General features: G+C 41.7%; 1 protein-coding gene across 6 annotated transcripts in view; it reads left to right on the plus strand.

Moving 5' to 3' along the window:
- RFX7 (regulatory factor X7) overlaps positions 1 to 12,676 on the plus strand; it is a 76,784-nt gene extending 64,108 nt beyond the window's left edge. For all 6 annotated transcript variants that reach the window (XM_064668711.1, XM_064668710.1, XM_064668709.1 and 3 more), the window contains 4 exons: positions 1,688 to 1,762; positions 2,426 to 2,633; positions 4,218 to 4,513; positions 5,416 to 12,676. In XM_064668711.1, coding sequence (XP_064524781.1) covers positions 1,688 to 1,762; positions 2,426 to 2,633; positions 4,218 to 4,513; positions 5,416 to 8,730 — 3,894 coding nt within the window. In that variant the 3' untranslated portion in view covers positions 8,731 to 12,676. The remainder of the gene's footprint in view (positions 1 to 1,687; positions 1,763 to 2,425; positions 2,634 to 4,217; positions 4,514 to 5,415) is intronic.
- The last annotated feature ends 7,897 nt before the right edge of the window (positions 12,677 to 20,573 follow it).

Raw genomic sequence — 20,573 nt, forward strand, 5'->3', positions numbered from 1 at the left:
AAAATGCAGACACTTTTCCAACGTTCTTTAAAAATTATTAATTGTGGCAGTGTTGTGTTGCAAGATATAACTTTGGAAACAAGTACTTAAATTTAGGTTCTGACGCTCAGTTGTCACAGCAGCGAGGAATCAAAGAAGTTTTATAATTTAGTGCAAAGAGAGATATTGGAATAAAGGAACCAGAACTGTTAGTGATTTTCAAAGCAGTTTTTTCATCAGCACCAATTTTGTCTTTTCCAAGTTGAGAATTACACCTTCCCTCGAGAGTCCTTAGAAGCCCTCGTGCAGTAATGTAATACCTGCTGCATTCCCCAGGGTCAGCTCTTGCTGGGTCCTGACATGCTGGGCAGGCAAAGCCACTGCAGTAAAGCAGGGAAGGGAGAGCATGAAAAGACTAAAAGGCATTGAGGTGCTTGTAGGCTCTAATTAAAAACCACTCCAAAGAACTAACAGTGATGATAGGCATGTGCTGCAATACTGCCCTTTGCCAGGTCTCACTTGAAGCATGTGCTTATAGAGAGAATTGAATGCTAGTGGGCAACCCAGAGTTACTTGTCTTCTATAGAGGAAGAAGACCTTCCATGTTGTAGTAAATGGAGAAGATGTGTGTCAGTTAAACTGTTTCCTAAAATACAGTGTTGGATTATCAAGCAGTGGAATCCGAAACTTAGTAGTCATGTTCTGGATAAAGCTAGAGAAGTGTTAAGGGAGAAATCATATGATGTAACTGTAGCTTGACCCAAGGGATCTCTTTAAGTTCTGTTTCCTAAGTTTCTAATATAGAATGATTAAAATATGACCTTGTCTCACACTTACTGTAATACCCAGGCTCCTTACATTTCTTTTATTGTAATCATGCTCCATCCAGGTTAATGCAAACAAATGCAAACTCCATGGTCTAGGAAAGAGAAATACAAACATCTTTACAGAATGTGAAAAATTAGTGATTCTGAAAAGGATTTGTGTGTCACAGAGAAGAGACACCATATGTGAACTCCCAGAGTAGTTCTGTGGAGAGTTAGAAAAAGGCTGATTTGATATTTAGACCTATAAACAAGTGAGTACAAAGAATGGAGGGAGTGTATTTTTGTGTACTGATTTGATGGGATCAGTCTGGGTCTTTGTGTTCATATTTTTACAGAAGAAAAATTATCATGGGGAGAGAGTGCCTCAAACATTGTGTGAAATCTTAGGAAGACATGCCCTCATCAGACACTTTTTCCTTGTCATGGGGAACTTCATGTGGAAGTCCCTTAGGAGAAGGAAATAAAGTAGGTCCTAAATTTGGGACTGCGTATTTTAATAGTGATTAACTTTTGGAAATTCATTCTCCCATCTTGTTTTAGGAAGAGAGCTTAGTCCAAATTTATGTTAATGATTTGAATATTGAGTAGCTAACTGAAACTGCTTGGCCTGGTTTAGTTGTTGTTCTGTGTGATCAGGTGCAATTCATCACACCCAGCACCTCTGCACAGATGGAGAAACCCAGGGACCTGCCCAGAACACAGCCACTGACAGGCTTTTGATTCTGGCTGTGACACCATGTTAGTGACAGTAATTCTTAAATCTGTGTTGAGTTTACTTATAAAGCTTATGAGAGTTATCAGAGAAATTACTGCCCTTCCCTCTCATCCCCCAGTTAACAAGGACACAATTTAAACCTTAATTGTTGTTCACATATTGCTACAGTGGACTGAGGAAGAAGGCTTTTGTGCATATGCCAACACTGCCCAACCTTGACTTTCATAAGACTGGAGATGGGGTATGATACCTATTTGCTTCTTTTTATATATATAGATGTATATTTCTGAAAATTAACATTTATTACACTGTTTTTCTTTCTGATGTTTTCAAAACAAAGTGAAGAGCTGTGTAGCTTTTAAGATTTTTCTTTATGATCCTTATATTCTGAATCATTGTTTGCTGTTTTTTCTGTAAAGTTCATAATGAATTACAGTGCTATTAAACTAATTCAGGAGGTGAAGCAGACTTCCACAGTGTTGCTACCCATCAGACATGATTCCGTTTTGATTTTACTGGGTTTTTTTTTATTTTTTTCAAGTCAATGCTAGGGAAGAGATATCCCAGTGAAAGAAGCAGATCCTGGGTAGCAGTGACTGCTGAGTTGACAAGACTCTGGATACAGGGAGCATCAACTGTTGGTGGTCCAGATATTGGGACTCTGTTTGCGGTTTCTTCCAGAGATGTCAGCTCCATCTGATGTCTTTGGAAACAACCACTAGATTTAACACTGAGACATTTAATTTTGTATTACATTGATGTGATCTCATTCTCTCAACTTCATGAAAAACCGTGGACATACTTTTTGTGTGATTCTGATGATTGTTTGCTCTGTTTTTGTTTTTGTGCCTCAATGACCCTTAATAATCAAAGTAACCTTTCCTCCTTTGTTTGTTTGTTTTAGTTGGATGGAGCAGAGCCATCTGGGCAGCTGCAGAGTGCTGATGAGGAAGTCATCTCTGCGGCCTGCCGGCTTGTTTGTGAATGGGCCCAGAAAGTGCTGAGCCAGCCTTTTGATACAGTCTTGGAACTGGCTCGTTTCCTTGTAAAAAGTCACTATATTGGTACCAAGTCCATGGCAGCTTTAACAGTAATGGCAGGGGCACCAGCAGGTAATGAGATAATGCTCGATTGTTGAGATGGGGGATCTTTCTATTAATAGTAGAAACATCTTGGTTTGAGGAGGGACTTCTCTTCAGGGCAAACTTTAAACATGACTCTGAGCATTGAGCATGCAGTTATGTGATTTTGGTCACATTGCTGCAAATCACTCTTTTTGCTGGTACTTTGGGTAAAGATGTGAAAATCAGCAGCGGTCTCAGGTTTAGTCTGTGATTTTCCCATTTCTCCCATGAGGAACCTGATCTTTTAAAGCACTTTGGGGCGGGTGAGTACTTGCTGAATTTATGTACCTGGCTAGATCAGGAGTTTGGTGCTGCTACAGTGCTGGTTTGTAGACAGACTGCTGGTGTAGCTGTGTTTCTGTCTGATACCTTGCCCTAATTTGGAAACAATTGTCTGTCTTAATTTTCTGTCAAGAGCAGATTTTTTTTTTGTGTGGTTTGTTTCCTTCTGCATGCTCAGAATGAGTCACCTAATCATCTTAAGTGTGTTTTGGTGGCTGTGGATGAAGTAAATGACAAAAATAAAGGATGAGAAGGGAAATGCAGGGGCACAGCATGCCCCCAGACTTGCCTCTGGGAAGTACTGCCTAGGCCTATCAAGGAAAATATTTCAGATCACGGTTCCTAAGCATGTGCTGAGCATCTAAAACCAAATTCTTGGGATTAGCATTAGTAAAATTAGTAACGTAGTAAAATGATGCTGATTAATTTATAATTAGGAGGTATTTTAAAACTGTGTAACCTCAAAGTGTAAATGAAACAATGTTAAAGAATTTTTAGAGGGGCAGTTCAGCAAGGTTATTTGGTCATTGAAAGAGCATGCTATTCCTTTTGACTCTTAATAAACAAAGATCATAATTGTGATTTTGTAAGAGAAACTAGTACCAGCTGCACTGTTTTTCTCCCTGGAAGCACCACTTGCTTGCTTGTGATCAGCAAAGTAATTTCTCCAGAAAAAAATGTTCTCCCATTCTAATTTCCATAGTTCTTTCAACTTTCCCTTCTCTTTTTTTTTTTTCTCCCTGGACACTTCTCTTCTTACCCTTCTTTCACCACTATCCCTGACCACACAGAGGTTTTGATCCATTCTGATATTTAGATGCACTGTATTTAATGCCTTGGCCATTAGATAGTATCGTCTGCTCAGAGCTGCTCCTCTGTGACTTTCTGGAAACATTTTTCATTTAAAGCTGCCTTAGACACAGGTAACAAAACAAAACCGCAGCAGATAATGGATTTTAAAGATTTATCTGAAACGTACCCGCCGCCCTCTGCTGCCAGTTTAGTGAAGTGCACTGGGTTGAGATTTTGCTGACACAGAAGTTGCCATTTGGGATTACTAGAAACAAGAGGCCAGTACTTTAGTATTTTAGCAGCTAATGCCCAGCTTGTCTAACAGACTTGGCCACAAATGTGGAAGTAAACTGTGAGTGGGAGTACCTCATGAAGGAGATGTTCCCAGAAAGGTTGTGGAGGTGCCTGCCATGTATTCGATGCTGTTAAATACAGAAGTGACAACACAACAGACAGGGTATGTTTGGTTATAATTCATCCTTCTTCTTTTCTATTCAGGAATAAAAGGGATCCCCCAGCCCTCAGCTTTTATACCTACTGCTGAAAGTAATTCCTTTCAACCACAAGTGAAAACTCTGCCATCTCCTGTTGATGCCAAGCAGCAGCTGCAGCGTAAGATCCAGAAGAAGCAGCAGGAACAGAAACTGCAGTCTCCTTTGCCAGGAGAGTCTCCAGCAAAGAAAACTGAAGGTGCCACAACCAACGGTGTGACCAGTATATCTAATGGAAGTCCTGCCATCCTGTCTCCTCCACCTATTGGCATTGTTGTGGCAGCTGTCCCCAGCCCCATTCCGGTAATGCTCTCCAGCAGTTCTCTAGAGAAACCACCTGATGAAGAGGTTGTACACTGACAGTAACTAAGTGGTGTCAGAGGGCTAGAAGAACAGTTTCTGTTCAAAGGCTTGGGTCCCTTGATGCTTTTCTGTCCTGGCTGTGTTATACACATGAGTCACAGGATTGATATGGAGGCATCAGAATTGTGATCGCATAGCAAAGGCCAAGTTTGTCTTTGAAGTCATTGTGACAGGGGGATTTAAGCTAACCTTGAGAGGAAGTTTAACCAGATGAGAGAGCTGACACCAATTGTGTGAGTCACTGAGGTCTTAATATGGAATCTAAATTGCCTTTTATTGGCATTTATTGACAGCTACAATTTTATTTTTGAGTGAATGTCTGTAGTATGGAACATTTTTGTCTTTCGGCCATACAAAACTGGGCTGGGCAGTGGGGGAAGCTTGGTTGTTTTTCAGATGTTCACTCTGCTGTTGATTTCCACAGGTAAGCCAGTTTTTCTGCCTGATAGTTTGTATTTAACTTACTTTTGAAACCTTAACAATAAGCAGTGTTTTGAACACATCCTTTCCTCTTTAGCCTTTGTATGTCTGTCTTTTTGTCCCACATGGTGAAGGATTTTATGAGAATGACCATTTCATTAGCAGAAGTGCAGAGTAGTGTGTAGACCAGTGTCCTGTGCCTTAAAAGTAGTGGTTACATATCTGCCAGTCTTTAGGCAGACAAGTAGAAAATGTCTTGTATGTAGTAGAAGAGCTTATTTTGTTTCGAACTGACATTCACTGGCTTTGGTGATTGAGCTGTGTGGTCCTTCACCTTTGAAATGCTTGGGGCCGAGGTGGTCCATGGGCTTTGGGGACTTGCTGCTTCAATGCCACACCTGTTCTTTTTTTTCTCTGTCCAGGTGCCAAGGACCAGACAGTTGGTGACGTCTCCAAGTCCTATGGGATCGTCTGATAGCAAGGTCCTGCCGCTCAACGTTCAGGTGGTCACTCAGCACATGCAATCAGTCAAGCAGCCACCAAAGACTCCCCAGAACGTTCCCGCCAGCCCCGTCGGGGACCGCTCTGCCCGGCATCGCTACCCGCAGATCTTACCGAAGCCAGCAAACACCAGTGCTCTCACCATCCGCTCTCCCACCACGGTGCTCTTCACCAGTAGCCCAATCAAGACTGTTGTGCCAGCTCCACACGTGAATTCCTTAAACGTGGTGAAAATGACAGCAATATCTCTCGCCCCGAGCAGCAGCAGCGTGCCCGTCAAACAGACGCCTTCGGTCAGCAGCAGTGCGGGAGCAGCGGAAGAAGGGAGGACTGGTCCTCAGATCAAAAATGGGTCTGTGGTTTCACTTCAGTCTCCAGGATCCAAGCCTAGTACTGTTGTAGCTGCTCCTGCAGTCAAGATCAAAATGGAACCGGAAGCATTGCTGGATGAGAACTCAGTACAGGGCCAAGAGAGTTCCGATGTGTCTAAATCCATAAAGGCAACCCCTGACCTGCCTCCTGCACAGCTAATTAATTTTGAGGTTGCAGCCTTGAAGGTTTCAACTGATGATGTCATGGAGGCAAAACCAGGTAAGGGCTGTGATCAGGGAGCTGAAGAAGCAGGGACCAAATATAAAACACAGTCTAATGAGATCACACCAGTTTCTTCAGCAGGCAATAATCAAAGCACTCTTAAGCTCACAGTTGCCAGTCAAAACTTGTCCAGCACCAGCATCAGTTCACCTCCTTCTGGTGAGTCTACGATTAAAGATAAAACATGCACTAAAAGTCCAAGAAAGAGACAACCTTCCACAGTTCAGGATTCCCAGGTACCACCTGTAAAGAAACCACTAGTGGAGCAGTTTTCAGCTGGTAACGCTGTGGAGAGTCAAAAAGCAAACAGTGTTAAGAAGGCTCTGAAGGTTGGATCACTAGCTAACAGTGACAGTACAGCAACACTTGCTCAAGTCTCCAGCACGGTACCCGTGACAGTACCTGTACCTTCTGCAGCTGCAGCAAACTTAGCAACAGACCTTTCCTTGAGCAGCACCAGTTTAAATACGAGTGATCCTACTTTAGAACAGCAGCTTGCATCAGCATCATCTCCAGATATAAAAGTAAAATTGGAAGGAAACTTATTTATCATAGAAAATGATTCAAAATCTGATGGCAGCTTTAACCCAAATACATGGCACCATATCACCAAAACCTCTGACTTTGCATCTGTGAATTGTGATCAGCAGCAAGATATCAGTGTTATGACTATGGCTGGGCACTCTGGCTCCAGTGACTTGCAGGAATCTGCGTGGGAGCCAGTGCACTGCGAAGGGATACAGCAGGATGTGTACAGCCAGCAGCTACAGAGCCAGATCCAGGACTCCTTGAGTCAAATACAAGCACAGTCTTCAAATCAGTTACCTCTGCAGTCTGAGCTGAAAGAGTTTGAGCATACAGTCCCTCAATCAAATGAAAACTTCTTTTCATTTGATGATGACCTTACCCAGGACAGCATTGTGGAGGAGCTGGTGCTCATGGAGGAGCAAATGTCCATGAATAATTCCCATCCTTATGGTGGTTGTCTAGGAATGGCAATTCAGAGTCAGACTGCAGCTCAAGGAGCTCCCGTGTCATCTCACCCAAGCAACACGCACTTTTACCATTCGATCCACAACAACAGCACTCCAATTCACACTCCCACACCCACCCCCACCCCCACTCCCACCCCCACTCCGACTCCAACACCCACCTCTGAAATGATTGCTGGATCTCAGAACATGTCGAGAGAGAGCCCTTGTTCGAGGCTGGCTCAGACGACTCCCGTGGACAGTGCTCTGGGGAGCAGCCGGCACACGCCCATTGGCACACCACACTCAAACTGCAGCAGCAGTGTCCCTCCCAGTCCTGTGGAATGCCGAAACCCATTTGCATTTACTCCCATCAGCTCCAGCATGGCTTACCACGATGCCAGCATTATATCAAGCAGTCCCGTGAAGCCAATGCAGCGGCCTATGGCGACCCATCCCGACAAAACCAAGCTGGAGTGGATGAACAACGGCTACAGCGGTGTGAGCAATTCCTCGGTCGCAAACCACGGCATCCTCACGAGCTACCAGGAGCTGGTGGAAGATCGCTTCAGGAAACCTCACGCCTTCGCCGTCCCTGGCCAGTCCTACCAGTCCCAGCCGCGCCACCACGACACTCACTTCGGCCGTGTGACTCCGGTGTCACCTGTGCAGCACCAGGCAGCCCCTGTCAGCAGCACCACGAAGCAGGAGGGTTTTGCTGTGCCTGCTCCCTTGGACAACAAAGGAACCGGTTCCTCTCTCAACAACAGCCTGAGATGCCGGAGCGTGAGCCCTGCTGTCCATCGCCAGCGCAATCTCAGCGGGAGCACTGTTTATCCCGTGTCAAATATACCACGCTCTAATATGACACCCTTTGGAAGTCCAGTAACTCCTGAAGTTCACAATGTATTTGCTAATATCCATGCAGACACCAGTGCCAATAACATAGCACAGAGAAGCCAGTCAGTCCCCTTGACTGTGATGATGCAGACGGCCTTCCCGTCTCTTCAGAAACAAACAAACACTAAAAAAATAACAAATGTGTTGTTAAACAAACTTGATTCTGATAGCGATGATGCAGTGAGAGGTTTGGGAATGAACAACATGCCCTCAAATTACACAGCCAGGATGAATCTCACTCAGATTTTGGAGACATCCGCTGCTTTTCCTAGTGCCAACCCACAAAGTATGATCAATTCCAGCACTTCAGTTTATGAATTCCAAACACCAAATTACCTCACAAAAAACAGCAGCACCGATCAGATCAGTTTTTCTTCTGGAGATAACCAAGCACAATCAGACATCGGAGAGCAGCAATTAGATTTTAGCAGCACTGTAAAAGACCTTTTAGGGGAGGACAGTCTGCCAACAAACCAGCAGCTGGTGAATCAGGTGGCATCAGATCTCAATAACGTTGCATCTGTCTTTCCCAGCGACATCAGGTTGTCTTCCGAGCTCTCAGGCAGCATTAACGATCTGAACACTTTAGACACAAATCTACTGTTTGATCCAGGTCGTCAGCAGGGACAAGACGATGATGCTACACTGGAGGAATTAAAAAATGACCCCTTGTTTCAACAAATCTGCAATGAATCCATTAACTCAATGACTGCATCAGGTTTTGAGTGGATGGAGAGTAAGGATCATCCTGCTGTTGAAATGTTGGGTTAATCTTGTTTTATAATATGTATGTAGCACACTGTATCTAAAAGACAGACGTATTGTATTTGTCTTAATGGAAGTGCCTCCCGCAGCAGAAACACTTGCTATGTATTATGGCATTTTAAAAAAAGTTTGCTGTACCTGTTGCTCATTCTTCAGCAAGGAAAAGGCAGTCTTACCAATTTTAAACAAAACTCTGAAGGTGATGGGCTATCAAAGAGCCAGTATTAAAATTTGAACTTTATAGTGTTTCCCATTCAACATTTCTCGTTTTAGCAAATAAAGAAGTGGTTAATGGCCAGCCAGCAATGACAGCTATGGTTGATGCTCTGGGAGGGTTTCAAGTCGAGCTCTTTAGTAGGCTTTCCATACCTTGTACTGGTTGTTACTTCTTAGTAGATGATCCTTACTGACCTTTGTTGTTCAGGTTTGAAAAGCAGGGTGCCTGCAGGTAGGTAGGGGTGGGGAGTGGGTACAGGTGGACCAGGTGACTTGCAGGTGCCTCATCATTGTGTAGCTGTCTGGAGCACTGCTCAGTGGTGAACTGTGGGAAGTCTCTGTAGCACTGGTGCCATTGGCATCTCTTGTAAAACACAGGGATGGGAAAAGCTAACGGGGATGATCAAGGAAAAAGAAAGATGCACTAAATTTTTTTATTTAAGAGAAATAAATCTATGTAGTTATTTTATCCATTAATATCCATTACATACTTGATATTTTAGTTCTTACATCAGTGTTTTTATATTAGGTAAAATTCATGCAAAAAGATTTTAAGCACTGAGATTTAATCTAGGCGTAACACCCTATTTTAAAGTGATAGGTACTGTTTATCAATGCTAGAGAAGGAACATATTTTCCCTCTTTTTTTTTAAATAAAGAGCTGCTGGAGCTCATTAAAATATTGTTTTTAAAGATTGGTTTATTCACGTTTGCTCTTTCCTCACCTAGTGGAGGGTGTAGGAAGATGTTATTTTCTCTGTGTTTCAGTAGGTTGAGCCTTTCTGTCCTTCTTGCTCACTCTCCCTCAAACAAAAGATTATTAAAATATTAGAAAATGTGGTTGATCTAAAAATATTTCATACAGAGCCATAATACTGCCAGGCACTTTACAGATACACAGTAAGACGTGTTTTTTCTTTTGGTAAAACTTCTTTTAAAAGTGCTTACTGTTTTAGAAGCCTGAACTCCATTTTCAAAAGTGATTTGACAGGGTTGGTGAATCTAAATTTTTTTTTTAAGTCCTTAGCTGCCCCTCTGGAAAATGAGAATTAGACTTCTGCCTCACTAGTTCACTTGAACCAAAAAAGACCTTTTATTTTATCAGCATGGTATGGATCTCTCTGATGATCAAAAGAGAGAGGTACTTAACCAGCCATGGCCCTGATGCTAGAAAGAGGACTTGCAGAGGCAGGTTTTTACAAAAGAAGTGGTGCACTGAGTATGCCACAATACCATCCCTTAAGCAGAAAACTGAGCAGGAAAAATTTTCCTCATTTGCATTACTTGGAATGAGTGATCATGAATTTGTGAAGGGGAGGTTCAGTAACCCCACCATAGATTTCCTTAAGGGAATGATGTTCATATTTTTCATGTGATTAGTGTTTTCCTACAGCTGTCTTGGTGGTCTTCTGTTTCTTCAGTTTTTGCGAATGACTCGGGATCCCAGTACTGGTCAGATTTTTTGGCGGTGCTGATACAACTTGTGCTGCTGCATTGGCACTGGAGGTGCTCTTGCTCTTGCCCCAGTTCATCACCAGTCCGTGGCCTCTTCTGCAGGGACAAACAGTTGTGCCAAGCTATAGCACCTTATTGAGGGCCTGATTTCACTGTGCTCGCATCAGAAGTTTTGCCACTTCATTGGAAACAAACTTGGAGAGTTCCGATCCCTCCTGGGAGTGCGGGGATGTGTGATAGTGTGTGTTGCTTTAAGACCAAGTGACTCTTTTAAGTTTTGTTAAAGAAATGGGGAGGAGACTAAAAGCTGTGTGGTAGCCTTCTGCTTGTTATCCTGCCAGGTGTCTGTCAGTAAGACTTGAACCATTTTTCTTGTAGACTGAAGTTGCTGAAGGCAGGGCTGGAGTACTGGACCCGCCCATGGCCTTTTGCCAGAGATGTGCTGAACATCCTCTCTCCCTGGTTGAGAGGATGGGTCTGAGAGACACTCAGCACCATTTTGTTTCTGTTTCCTGACCCTGTGTGAAGTGCCAGCACTACTGTGAATAGGTGAAACCTACTCTGATGGAGGGGGGAGGGTCCCTTCCAGCTCAGCAGATTCTCTGATTCCATGACTGGAGCCCTGCGCTGTGGGGAGAAGCTGCACAGGTGCTGCTCAGCCGCGTGCTCAGCCCCACCTCGGCTCACTCACACCGAGACTGAGGGGGGCCTGGGGGAAGTGGGGTTTTGCCCAACTACTAGTTTTTCTTACAAAGATTTCTCAGAAAAGCGAGAGTAGATTTAAAGCTGATGCGTTCTAAATTATGCAGCCATCACCAAAGGTTTTTAAAAGTGCGTTTAAAATTATTTTTAAATAACAAGCGTTACATTGGGCCTAACGTGACTTAATTAGCAGAAATACTCTATAATCAGTGGGTTTAAAGCAAAAATACGTTTAGTTTAAAAAGTATTAAATTCTATAAGAATTGTTTCAAGTAAAATCCAAGGCACAGGCACAGCTTTGTACATTGGTATGTATCATTCTAGAGATGTTTGTGTGTTGGTGTTATAATTAATGTTAGGTCCCTGTACTTAGTGCTAGTTAGTTCTTTACAGTACATTGAGACAGAGCACTACTGCACACCAAAGTATGCAATACCCAAAGGAAAATTCTGTGATTCTAACAAATGGAAGCCTGTCTTTGTCAGATACTCCAAAACTAAGAATTTGAGACAGTTCTGACCCCTTGTTTACATTATTGGCTTCCTACTAACATGAGAAATAAATTATTTTGATAGCAGTTTTTGCTAAAGTATACAAACTAGTGAATTTGTACCCTGTGTACAGTATTGCAGCAAACACTTTAAATTTGGTTGCTTGGTTAGTCCAGCAAACTTTCTGGGTTCATATATTGCACTAAAATTCTGTTGAACCTGTGGCAGGCACATTCCTTAGGATAAATGCAACAAATACGGCCCACAGATTAAAAAAAAAAAGGCAAAACAAAAAAAAAACTTTTTAATGTGTTTCATTATTAAAAGGCAAAATGTCATTAAAAGTGACAGGTGAAATTGTCTTATGTAGCAATGTGCATTGATCTCAATGAGATATTTCTATTTTTGATTCTCTTACATGAGAATATTGCAGCAGGAAAAATTAAGTTTAGTTTGCTTCACCATGTTAATACATGATCACAAAACGTGCATGAGTGTTAATGACTTAATCTTGTACAGTACTAGATATATTCCTGTAACCACTTTTATTTTTTTTATTCTTTTGCTGTATTGAAGCTGGTTCAGTGTTAACCAGGTGAGCATAGTTATTCACAAGTTATTTACTTTTTTATGTTAACTAATTCAGCTTAGTTATTGTTGAATATGTTCCTTTCTTGGATTATTTTTTATTGTTCTGGTGTTGAAAAACATTTTTGCATCATTTTATCATGATAAGAATTCATGAAGTAAATAATTTGCAAATAATTGCAATAAGCACTGACTTCTGAACTGAAAAGAAGGAAAGCGTTTCTTGTGCAGTGCATCTGAGGTTCATATAATAGTCTTGTACTATACTGTGCTTTATTTACTGCACCGTAAGGAAAGAAAAATCCCTGTTCCACATTTTCATTTAGTGCAGGAAATCCAGTTTCTCCCCTCTTCCCCGGTGTTTTGTTGTCTGTTGTACTGCTGAAACTACAGTAGTTGAATATTGCAGTAGCATTTCAGTTATTTTTTTTATTGAAAGTGCTCAAAAATTGTTTTTTAAATGTTTTCAAAAACAATAAAAACATTTTATATTAAAATTATTTCTGGAGTTTTTTCTTTACATGGAAAATGTGCTTTTAAGTCTGACCTAAAATACACAATTCTCTAGTTTGTGTGATGACAGATGAGAGCTGCCCAGTTAAACCAACTTCCTGCAGTTGCTGAGCCAAGTCACACACTTCAAGCTGAGCGTGAAGGTGAATCTTCCTCGCTGGGGTGCCTTGGGTGGTCTGTCTTAGAGTCCAAGTGTTGGTTCCATGCCTGGGTGATGGCTCTTGCTCTTGTGACACAACGACCCATTGCTGGTGTTGCCTGGTTTTGCTTTCCCATACTAGTAAGGCATTCTTAAACTGCAGTGTTACAGTGTGGCTTGGCTTGCTGACATAAAGGGGAAAATCTACCTTTTGATCTGTGGAGTCCTTTGTTTGGATTGTAAAATTGTATGTGAACCCAGCACTGTTGCCAGCACAGTCTGTGTGGATGGGATTTTCCAGTGATGGAAAAGCATTGCCACAGAGCAGAAGCTGGCCATGAGAAAATGGGTGAGGATAAATATTCAGGTTTTCATGCCAAAAAGGTAGCACTGTTTAACAGGTTACATCCCAGACTACAGAGGTGCTGAGATGAGTTGGCAGATTTGATGGTGGCACAAAATCACTTAGGTTCATCAACAAAGAAAAAGAATTCTCAGGGAGACATGAGATAACATAAGTGAAAGAGAATCAGACATTAATTTGGAGGAAATGCTATTAATATATCTCACTGGATTCTAAATTAACATGCTTTACAAAGAGTTCTCAGTGAAAAATTCAGAAACACAATTTCTTCATGTTCCACAGTCACAAAAAATGCAAATTAAAAACTCCCAAGGAATGAGATGGAATATAATGTAGGAGATATAAAAGGCTATATTAGAAATTTATTGTTCATCTGAAATAATAACGGGTTTTAACTGGAACCTCTCAGCTGCAGGCTGGAAAGAATTTGCCTTAATGTTTAATATAATGGTCAAAAGAGCAAACAAATCTGTAAATGGGAATGTCCTAGCAGGAAAGACTTAAGAAGGTAGGAATGTTGGAACTAAAGGCTTCAAAATGTTCAATTCGTGAGCTTTGTAGGTTTCAGAAGATTAGACACTTACTTCCTTAATAAAGACATCCAGAGGAAATTCTAAACAATTACTTTGAAATATTTTTACATCTCCAGAAATACAAATCTGTATATATGAATGCAGCTGGTACTCTGGTAACAGAATTGCACTTCTAATGTGAAAGGGATTCTTGTGTCAAATTAGCTGGTGGTTCGTGTCATTTCTGGTAATTGATACCACTGTCTTCTCCAGAGAAAGAAGCCCTGCATTATTAGGTGGTTGCAGAGTAAACTGCCTCTGTGAAGGTTTTCTGCTAGACCCAAGAAGCAGAAGCTCTGTCTGAGGCTGGAGCACTAGAGGGAGTACAGGGAGCTGGGTTAGGACACCTCTGGAGCTCCCTTACAACCTCACTTTGGCAGCATGTGCAGCAAGGCTGGAGGGTTGAGTAAACCTCACTGGATCTGACTGTGTAGCATGGCTGCTCTCATTCAGGTAAAGTTTAAGCATAATATTTGATGGCTATCAGATTCATTTGACAGCAAACTTGTAATTATCTAGGCATCCTCTGATGTGTTAGGTCAGAGTTAACCAGTGCTTGGATCTTGCTGCCCTCATTCCTTTCTTAAAAATGATACAAGTTAAGCTTGGGTAAGGAGACAAAATAGAAAAAAAAATGTATAGTGAGGCTTACAAATTGTGGAGAAACTCTGGAAAGTGATTCCAAACTTAAGGAATGAGAAGTGACCTGATTGTATGCTTAAGGTTTTTCTGAGTTGGGGATCCACATAACAGTTAAAAATTACCTTGCATGTGCCCAGGCCTGTGCTGTCCCTGTGTTGTGTTTATCCCCTTGCTGCAGGGAAACCTTGGCCAGGTCACCAAAACAGAGGAGCCTGCAGGCAGCTCCCACTCGCTGCCAGCGGTGATGCCACTTGAGTCCGTGCCTTTATCTGAAAGTGCAGCAAGAAGTTCTCATGTGAACATCCCTTCTGCTTGAGCTTTGAAGTGATGAGCAGAGTTGTTTTCTTGTAAGAAAATCCTGTAATAGCTCAAAGGACTGAAATGCCTTCCACAGGCAACATCTGCCTGTAGCTCTGAGGCCCTTTCAGTGCTGCACAGTTGGGGGATCTGAAGGGATGTCAGACTGTCCTCTCTTTCTTTGTAGTGCTCACTCTAGCAAAGGGCATTTTGTGCATTACTTCACAGAATCTGAGCACCTTTGTTACTGCTGTTATAACAAACCAGCACCTCCTAGTGCATTGTTAACATTAGCTGATGAAATTGCAAATCTTTCAGTCTCTTTTGCTCTTCCTACTCAGCTTGGTAAAAAAGGAGAAAAGGGTGAAATATAAACTAAGCAAGACCAGATCAAGTAAGTCAGAGGTGAACTGAGGACATGGAAAAATTTGTTTAGAAAGGTAAAAAGACAGCAGTTTCATGCAGATTACAGTGTTTAAATACCCCAAATAAAAGACCCCCTTGATACAATGCAGAATACATAACCAAGTGATTATAGTTCCTGATAGCTCACAACATTCCTGCTGTGTGCTTTGGATTCGTAGATATCCTACTAGTGATGGAAATACTCAGATGTGTTGGAACATTTGCATATCTATTGTCATGCCTCCTCCTGAGTCTGTTCTTCCTGGGCCTGCCTACCCATTTCTATATCTGGTAATACCTCAGCTCTGAAATCATTAAAAGGGTTCATTTTTGTCCCTGTGGCTCATCTTTTCTCTGCTGTCAGCTTCCTTTTAAATAACCTGCTTTTCTATGGATTAGGGTAAGTTATGTATCATTGGAAGTTTGCCTATCCACACTACCTATTTAGGTGATGCCTGTTAGAAGAAAATTTTCATCCACAAACCCACGCACTTCTTCTAGCAAGCTGTAAGAACAATTTACTCATCATTGATAAGTATCCTTTTACAGCTGTACATCCTTGACAGTCATCCTGTTTATTAGGAGTCCTTTCTTATGAGATTACTTTCTATGCTAGCCAGACCTGAAGATGTGTGGACACTTCTTGGATGGTGTGCTATTAAGTGTAGTTTGGCCTTATCAGTAATTAATTTCCAGTGACAACACTTTCAAGATAACTGGAAGCCAATCAATGGACCAAAGATGACACATTGGAAATCTGTGTGCTCAAAAGTATTTGAATATTAAAAAACCCTCAGAAGTAGTTCAAACCAACCAATAATGACTACTGTTTACTATTCCCAGTTTCCTAATGAAATGAGAGAGACACACTGTAAGAAGGAGCATCTTGTGTGAAAATGAGATGTGGAAAGATGGGAGTGCATGAGGGATGCTCCAAGTCAGAACAGTAGCTTCCACTGGTCTTATTGATGTTTTAGGCACTGGCAAAAAGCAAATAGCACATACTACTTCATACACATATGGAGAATGATAATTTCAAGGTATTTAAAGAAGAAAAACCCAGTTGTGTCATCCCCGGAAAGATCTTACTTCTGTAACATTGTGATGGGTTGAGCTGTTAGCAAAAATATCCACAATTACCGTGTTAACCATGGGATCACTGGTGGATAATTAGTCTGGGAACAGCATGACAGCAGTTGACTGGAGCTCAGCACCTCCGGGTTTCTGTTCTGGCAGCTCTCCTCCCCCTCAAGCTGAAAATAGGGAGAGAAAGATGACATCTGAGCGGTGGTGATTCAGACAAGTGTTTACCACTTCATTCAAATGCAGATGCACAACATGAGTGTGACTTTCACCTCCACTTCAGTTGCTCTTCTTACTATGCAAGTTTGCTCATCAAGACACAGAAATTTCCAAAAGAAATTGCTTGTAAACTGTTATACCAGTCACAAAAATTAGGAAAAAACATTTTTTATATCTTCCCCTTCTCACAGCTTTCCTTTGGGAGAGCTGAAAATCTCAGCAGCTTTCCTGGGAGACAGGGACTAGGGAGCTGGCCCGGGGCAGGTGTTAATGCCTTGGGAACACAGACCCTCGCTTGGAGAGCAGTGTTAAATTTTGGCTGCAGTTTGCCCTGAAAATAAGCTACTTGAGTGGAGAATTTCTGATGCACATCTGGTCTGTCCCTGGGTGATGGTCACACCTTGCTGTCACCCTGAAGGGACAGGTAGAGCTGCAGGCTTTGAGACAGCTGGAGGCAGCAGCTTGGCTGCAGGCAACGCACAAAGCACACATATCCAAACAGAAGAGATGTTGCTTTTAAGGGAAAGAAGAAAAGTTGAAGAAAACAGAAGCTGTGACCTTGGAGAACTGAGAATGAAAAGGAGCAGGAAGGGGCTGTTGAAAACCTGAGTGTGAGCTAACCCAGCCCAGTTGCAATGTGATGCAGAGACAGCTGCCAGGCTCTGTGGCTTTTACCAGACTGAAGTTCTTGCTTCCAAAAGTTAGGCCTTCATCTTTGTCTCAGTTTTGCATCTTGTTACTGTGGTGTTTGAAATCTAGTACTAAGAACAGGATCTAGCACGTATTTGGACATAACAGTAGAACCAAGAAGAGTGTTAAGTCTTGGGCTCCTAATTATTAGTCTCATTAGTGAGTCACTGTCATGATAGTAGAGAAATTGAGATTACTGGGGTACCAATAGGTGTTTACTTCTCTTAGTCATAGCAGTGACTCACTAGAAATACAAATTTTTTCCATTAATTCACCATTGTATGCAGTTTTCCATTTACCTGTCACTGTGACATTGTGAAGGCTTCACAACATTTTCTATTGTATGACTCAGTAGAACAAAAGACAATAGGACAAAAATCTGTTTCCTCCATTTGCATCCATTTTTTTGTTTAACTGCAGTTAAAATGACTTGTGATTCCTCTGTTTAAAGGAAGACCAGTGAAGATAATGTATCCAATTCAATTTAAAATCCTCTGTAGCAAAAGCACATCCTATACTTAGTAACATAAAACACCCTTTGATGTCACTTGATGTCCTAGCTTTTGTCACTTAACCATGACTATAGTTAATATATATTCCTAAACTAAAAATTATTATGATAACTCTTTGGAATTCTGAAACAAATCTCCATAATTCCTCCTTTAAGAACAAACATGGCTTTGGGTTTTTTTCAAAGTATTATGGTGTATGGATTCTCTTTGGCCTAAAAAGCATCTGTGATGAAGACACAAACCAAATATTGGAAATGTATATAAAATTCAAACCATAAATTGGGTCCAACAGGATGAATGCCAAAAGCTAAGAGATGGAAAATATTTTTAAAGTTTGTAAATTTTTGATCTTACATGAGGCTGAAGGTTAATTTAGATGGCAAGAGAAGTCAAATGTCTTTGTTACCAGATGAGAACTCACTATTGGGATGGAATAATGAGATAAAATATTAATATGTTTTTAATGGTCTGGATATACAAAGTGTTCCATTGCACTCAGATGATTCAAATGCAAGTTATTCTCTGCAACTAGAAATCAATTGTTTGCTTTCAGAGGAGCTGTTTTCCACTAGTAGTTTGTAATGGCATAAGACCATAAAATATTAAATGGTGGAGATATATATCTAGCATAAGAATGGAATGTTTGTTAGCAAACAGGTGGTGATTTATGTTCCTCTGTTTTTAAGTAAAAGAATACTTTAATTTAAAATTATTCTATTTTGAGTGAATTGCTAGATATCTTGCTGGAATATTGAAGATAACTATTGATCCCACTGAAAATGCACATAGACCTTACCTTACTGTATGGGTGCCTCTGGGTAACAAACCCAGAAACAGAATTTCTGTCTTTCAGACCTGTTCATAGCAGGTCATGTATTTATGGATTTGGCATTGACTGTGTTGTAACTGCTGTTCTGGACAGTCAGTGGTCTTTCCACACAAAAAATGAGTCAGTGCTGTGTTACACTCTGCTACTTAAAAATCATAATATAACAAATTGATTATGTCAATGTCCTGTTGTATATTTCAAAAGGGCATTATGTTAAATTTCAAAGTTTTTGAAATGGCACATTAGTTGGAATTTAATGAGTTTTGATGTCTCACAAAAAAGCATAATAAGTAATGTGCTAATAAAATATTCACACAAAACCTTTGTTAAACAGGACTTTAGGATAGTTCTTCTTAAAGACTCTACAGCAAAGATAAGACACATGAGCTTTTGGGGCTTTGATGCTTTCTGGCTGACATGGTTTGTACACTGTAGCAGAGTATGAGAGACAGCACTGCAAAACCAGGTATTCGTGCTTGACAGCCACAAACGCACACGTTTTTTCTAGCAAGCTCTGAGAACAATTTACTGATCATTGTTATGCTCAATCCCAGAAACAACTGGACCTAGAAATCATGGCTGCTGTAACTTTGGCAGATTTTCCTTGCTTGGCTGTCACTCAGGAACTGAAATTTGGACAAGTGTCTAAACTTGTGCTGGAAGAGTGCTATAGGCAAGGCTGAGTGAAAGGAGTCAAAATGTTGGGTTTTCAGAGGGTCAATCCAGAAACAGAATAGGGTTGTTTCCTTTGAAATAACCCCAAAGTTGATCTGGGTTTTTTTTCCAAACTTTCTCAGTTGATCTTATAACAGACATTGTTTTCCCATGTAAATCTACCTGTTCATATGAAGACACTTGCCCAGTGCCACTTTGTCTATTTGTCAGACACTCATCTGACTTTTCATAGGTAATACCCTACAATGGTTTTTAGACATGCACAAGCTGATGTTGCTGTTGAGATTGCCTTTCCTTGGAGCACCCAGTTCACCTGTGGGAGGAGAGCGGGAGTGTGTGTGGTAACGGGCACGGGCTTGTCTGAGCCCTGCTGAGGAGGTGCTACCTGGGTGTTTAGTGATCTGCCCGGGTCACAGTCCAAAGGGCTGAGGGGTCTTTGTTTGCTTTAGAAAGGGAAGTGTTTCTCATCAGATGATGACAGAGGTAGGTCACCCAGGTCGTGAGGAGCCAGGTTGGATAAGTTGAAAGATGACAAAAGACTCTGGTTCCCTCCCAGTACATTTGTTCATTGTTAGTGACGTGATTTTCCACGTGTTCATCCTAAGATGAAGGTATGTTCTCTGCACTTGCAGACTGTGCAGTGCCTAGGGGAGTTTGGCTCAGGCTTGTAGAAAGGCTTATGGTTACAGAGCTAAGATTAAGCCACCCTACTTAATTTATAGCTGTTTTAGCACAGCTCTTGGCTGTTATCCTCTGCCTGCTGGAAGGGCTGGTGGGCAGGAGGGACTCCTGAGGGATTGATTCACAGGCAACTGTTGGAGGCAGCGTGAATTCAAGACATTTACAAAACCGTCATGGAAGCAAGTCCTTCCCAGGGAGTGTGGGTGACACCAGGGAAGTATCACTGAATGGTGATTTGGGAATGACATCAAGTGCTCAGCAGAAACATTGTCCTGCTCCTCAAAATGTTATCCTGCTCCTTTTCTAAGGTGCTGCTATACTGCTTGTGAGCTTGAACGGGGTGTGGGGGAGCGAAGAGATTTTTCTCTTCAGAAAAGTCTTGACATCTTTGTTGCTTTGATTTCAGACAAGGCTTTTACAGTTTCTTCTGTCCTCTGGCATTCTCCCTGCTTGGGTGTTAGGTCAGGTCCTCACACAGCCGGGACTTCCTTCCTCCTCCCAGCACCCTGGAAGGCAGCACTGCCTCGTCCTGACAGGCAAGGCCCTTTCTGTGCATTGACAAGGATTTTTTCCTCTCAGTTTTCCCCAAATTTTAGCAATTCCAGGTTCCCTGGGTGCCAGGGGTTTAGGCAAGAGCTCCACGGCTTGGGCCCGGCTCTCAGAGATGCAAAAATAGCCTTAAGTCTTAAGCTGCGGCAGGGGAGGACATTGGGAAGAATTTCTTCACAGACAAGGGTGATTAGATATTGGAACGGGCTGTCCTGGAGGTGTTTTAA

Source organism: Pseudopipra pipra, chromosome 12 (assembly GCF_036250125.1).
Source record: "Pseudopipra pipra isolate bDixPip1 chromosome 12, bDixPip1.hap1, whole genome shotgun sequence".
Lineage (NCBI taxonomy): Eukaryota > Metazoa > Chordata > Aves > Passeriformes > Pipridae > Pseudopipra > Pseudopipra pipra.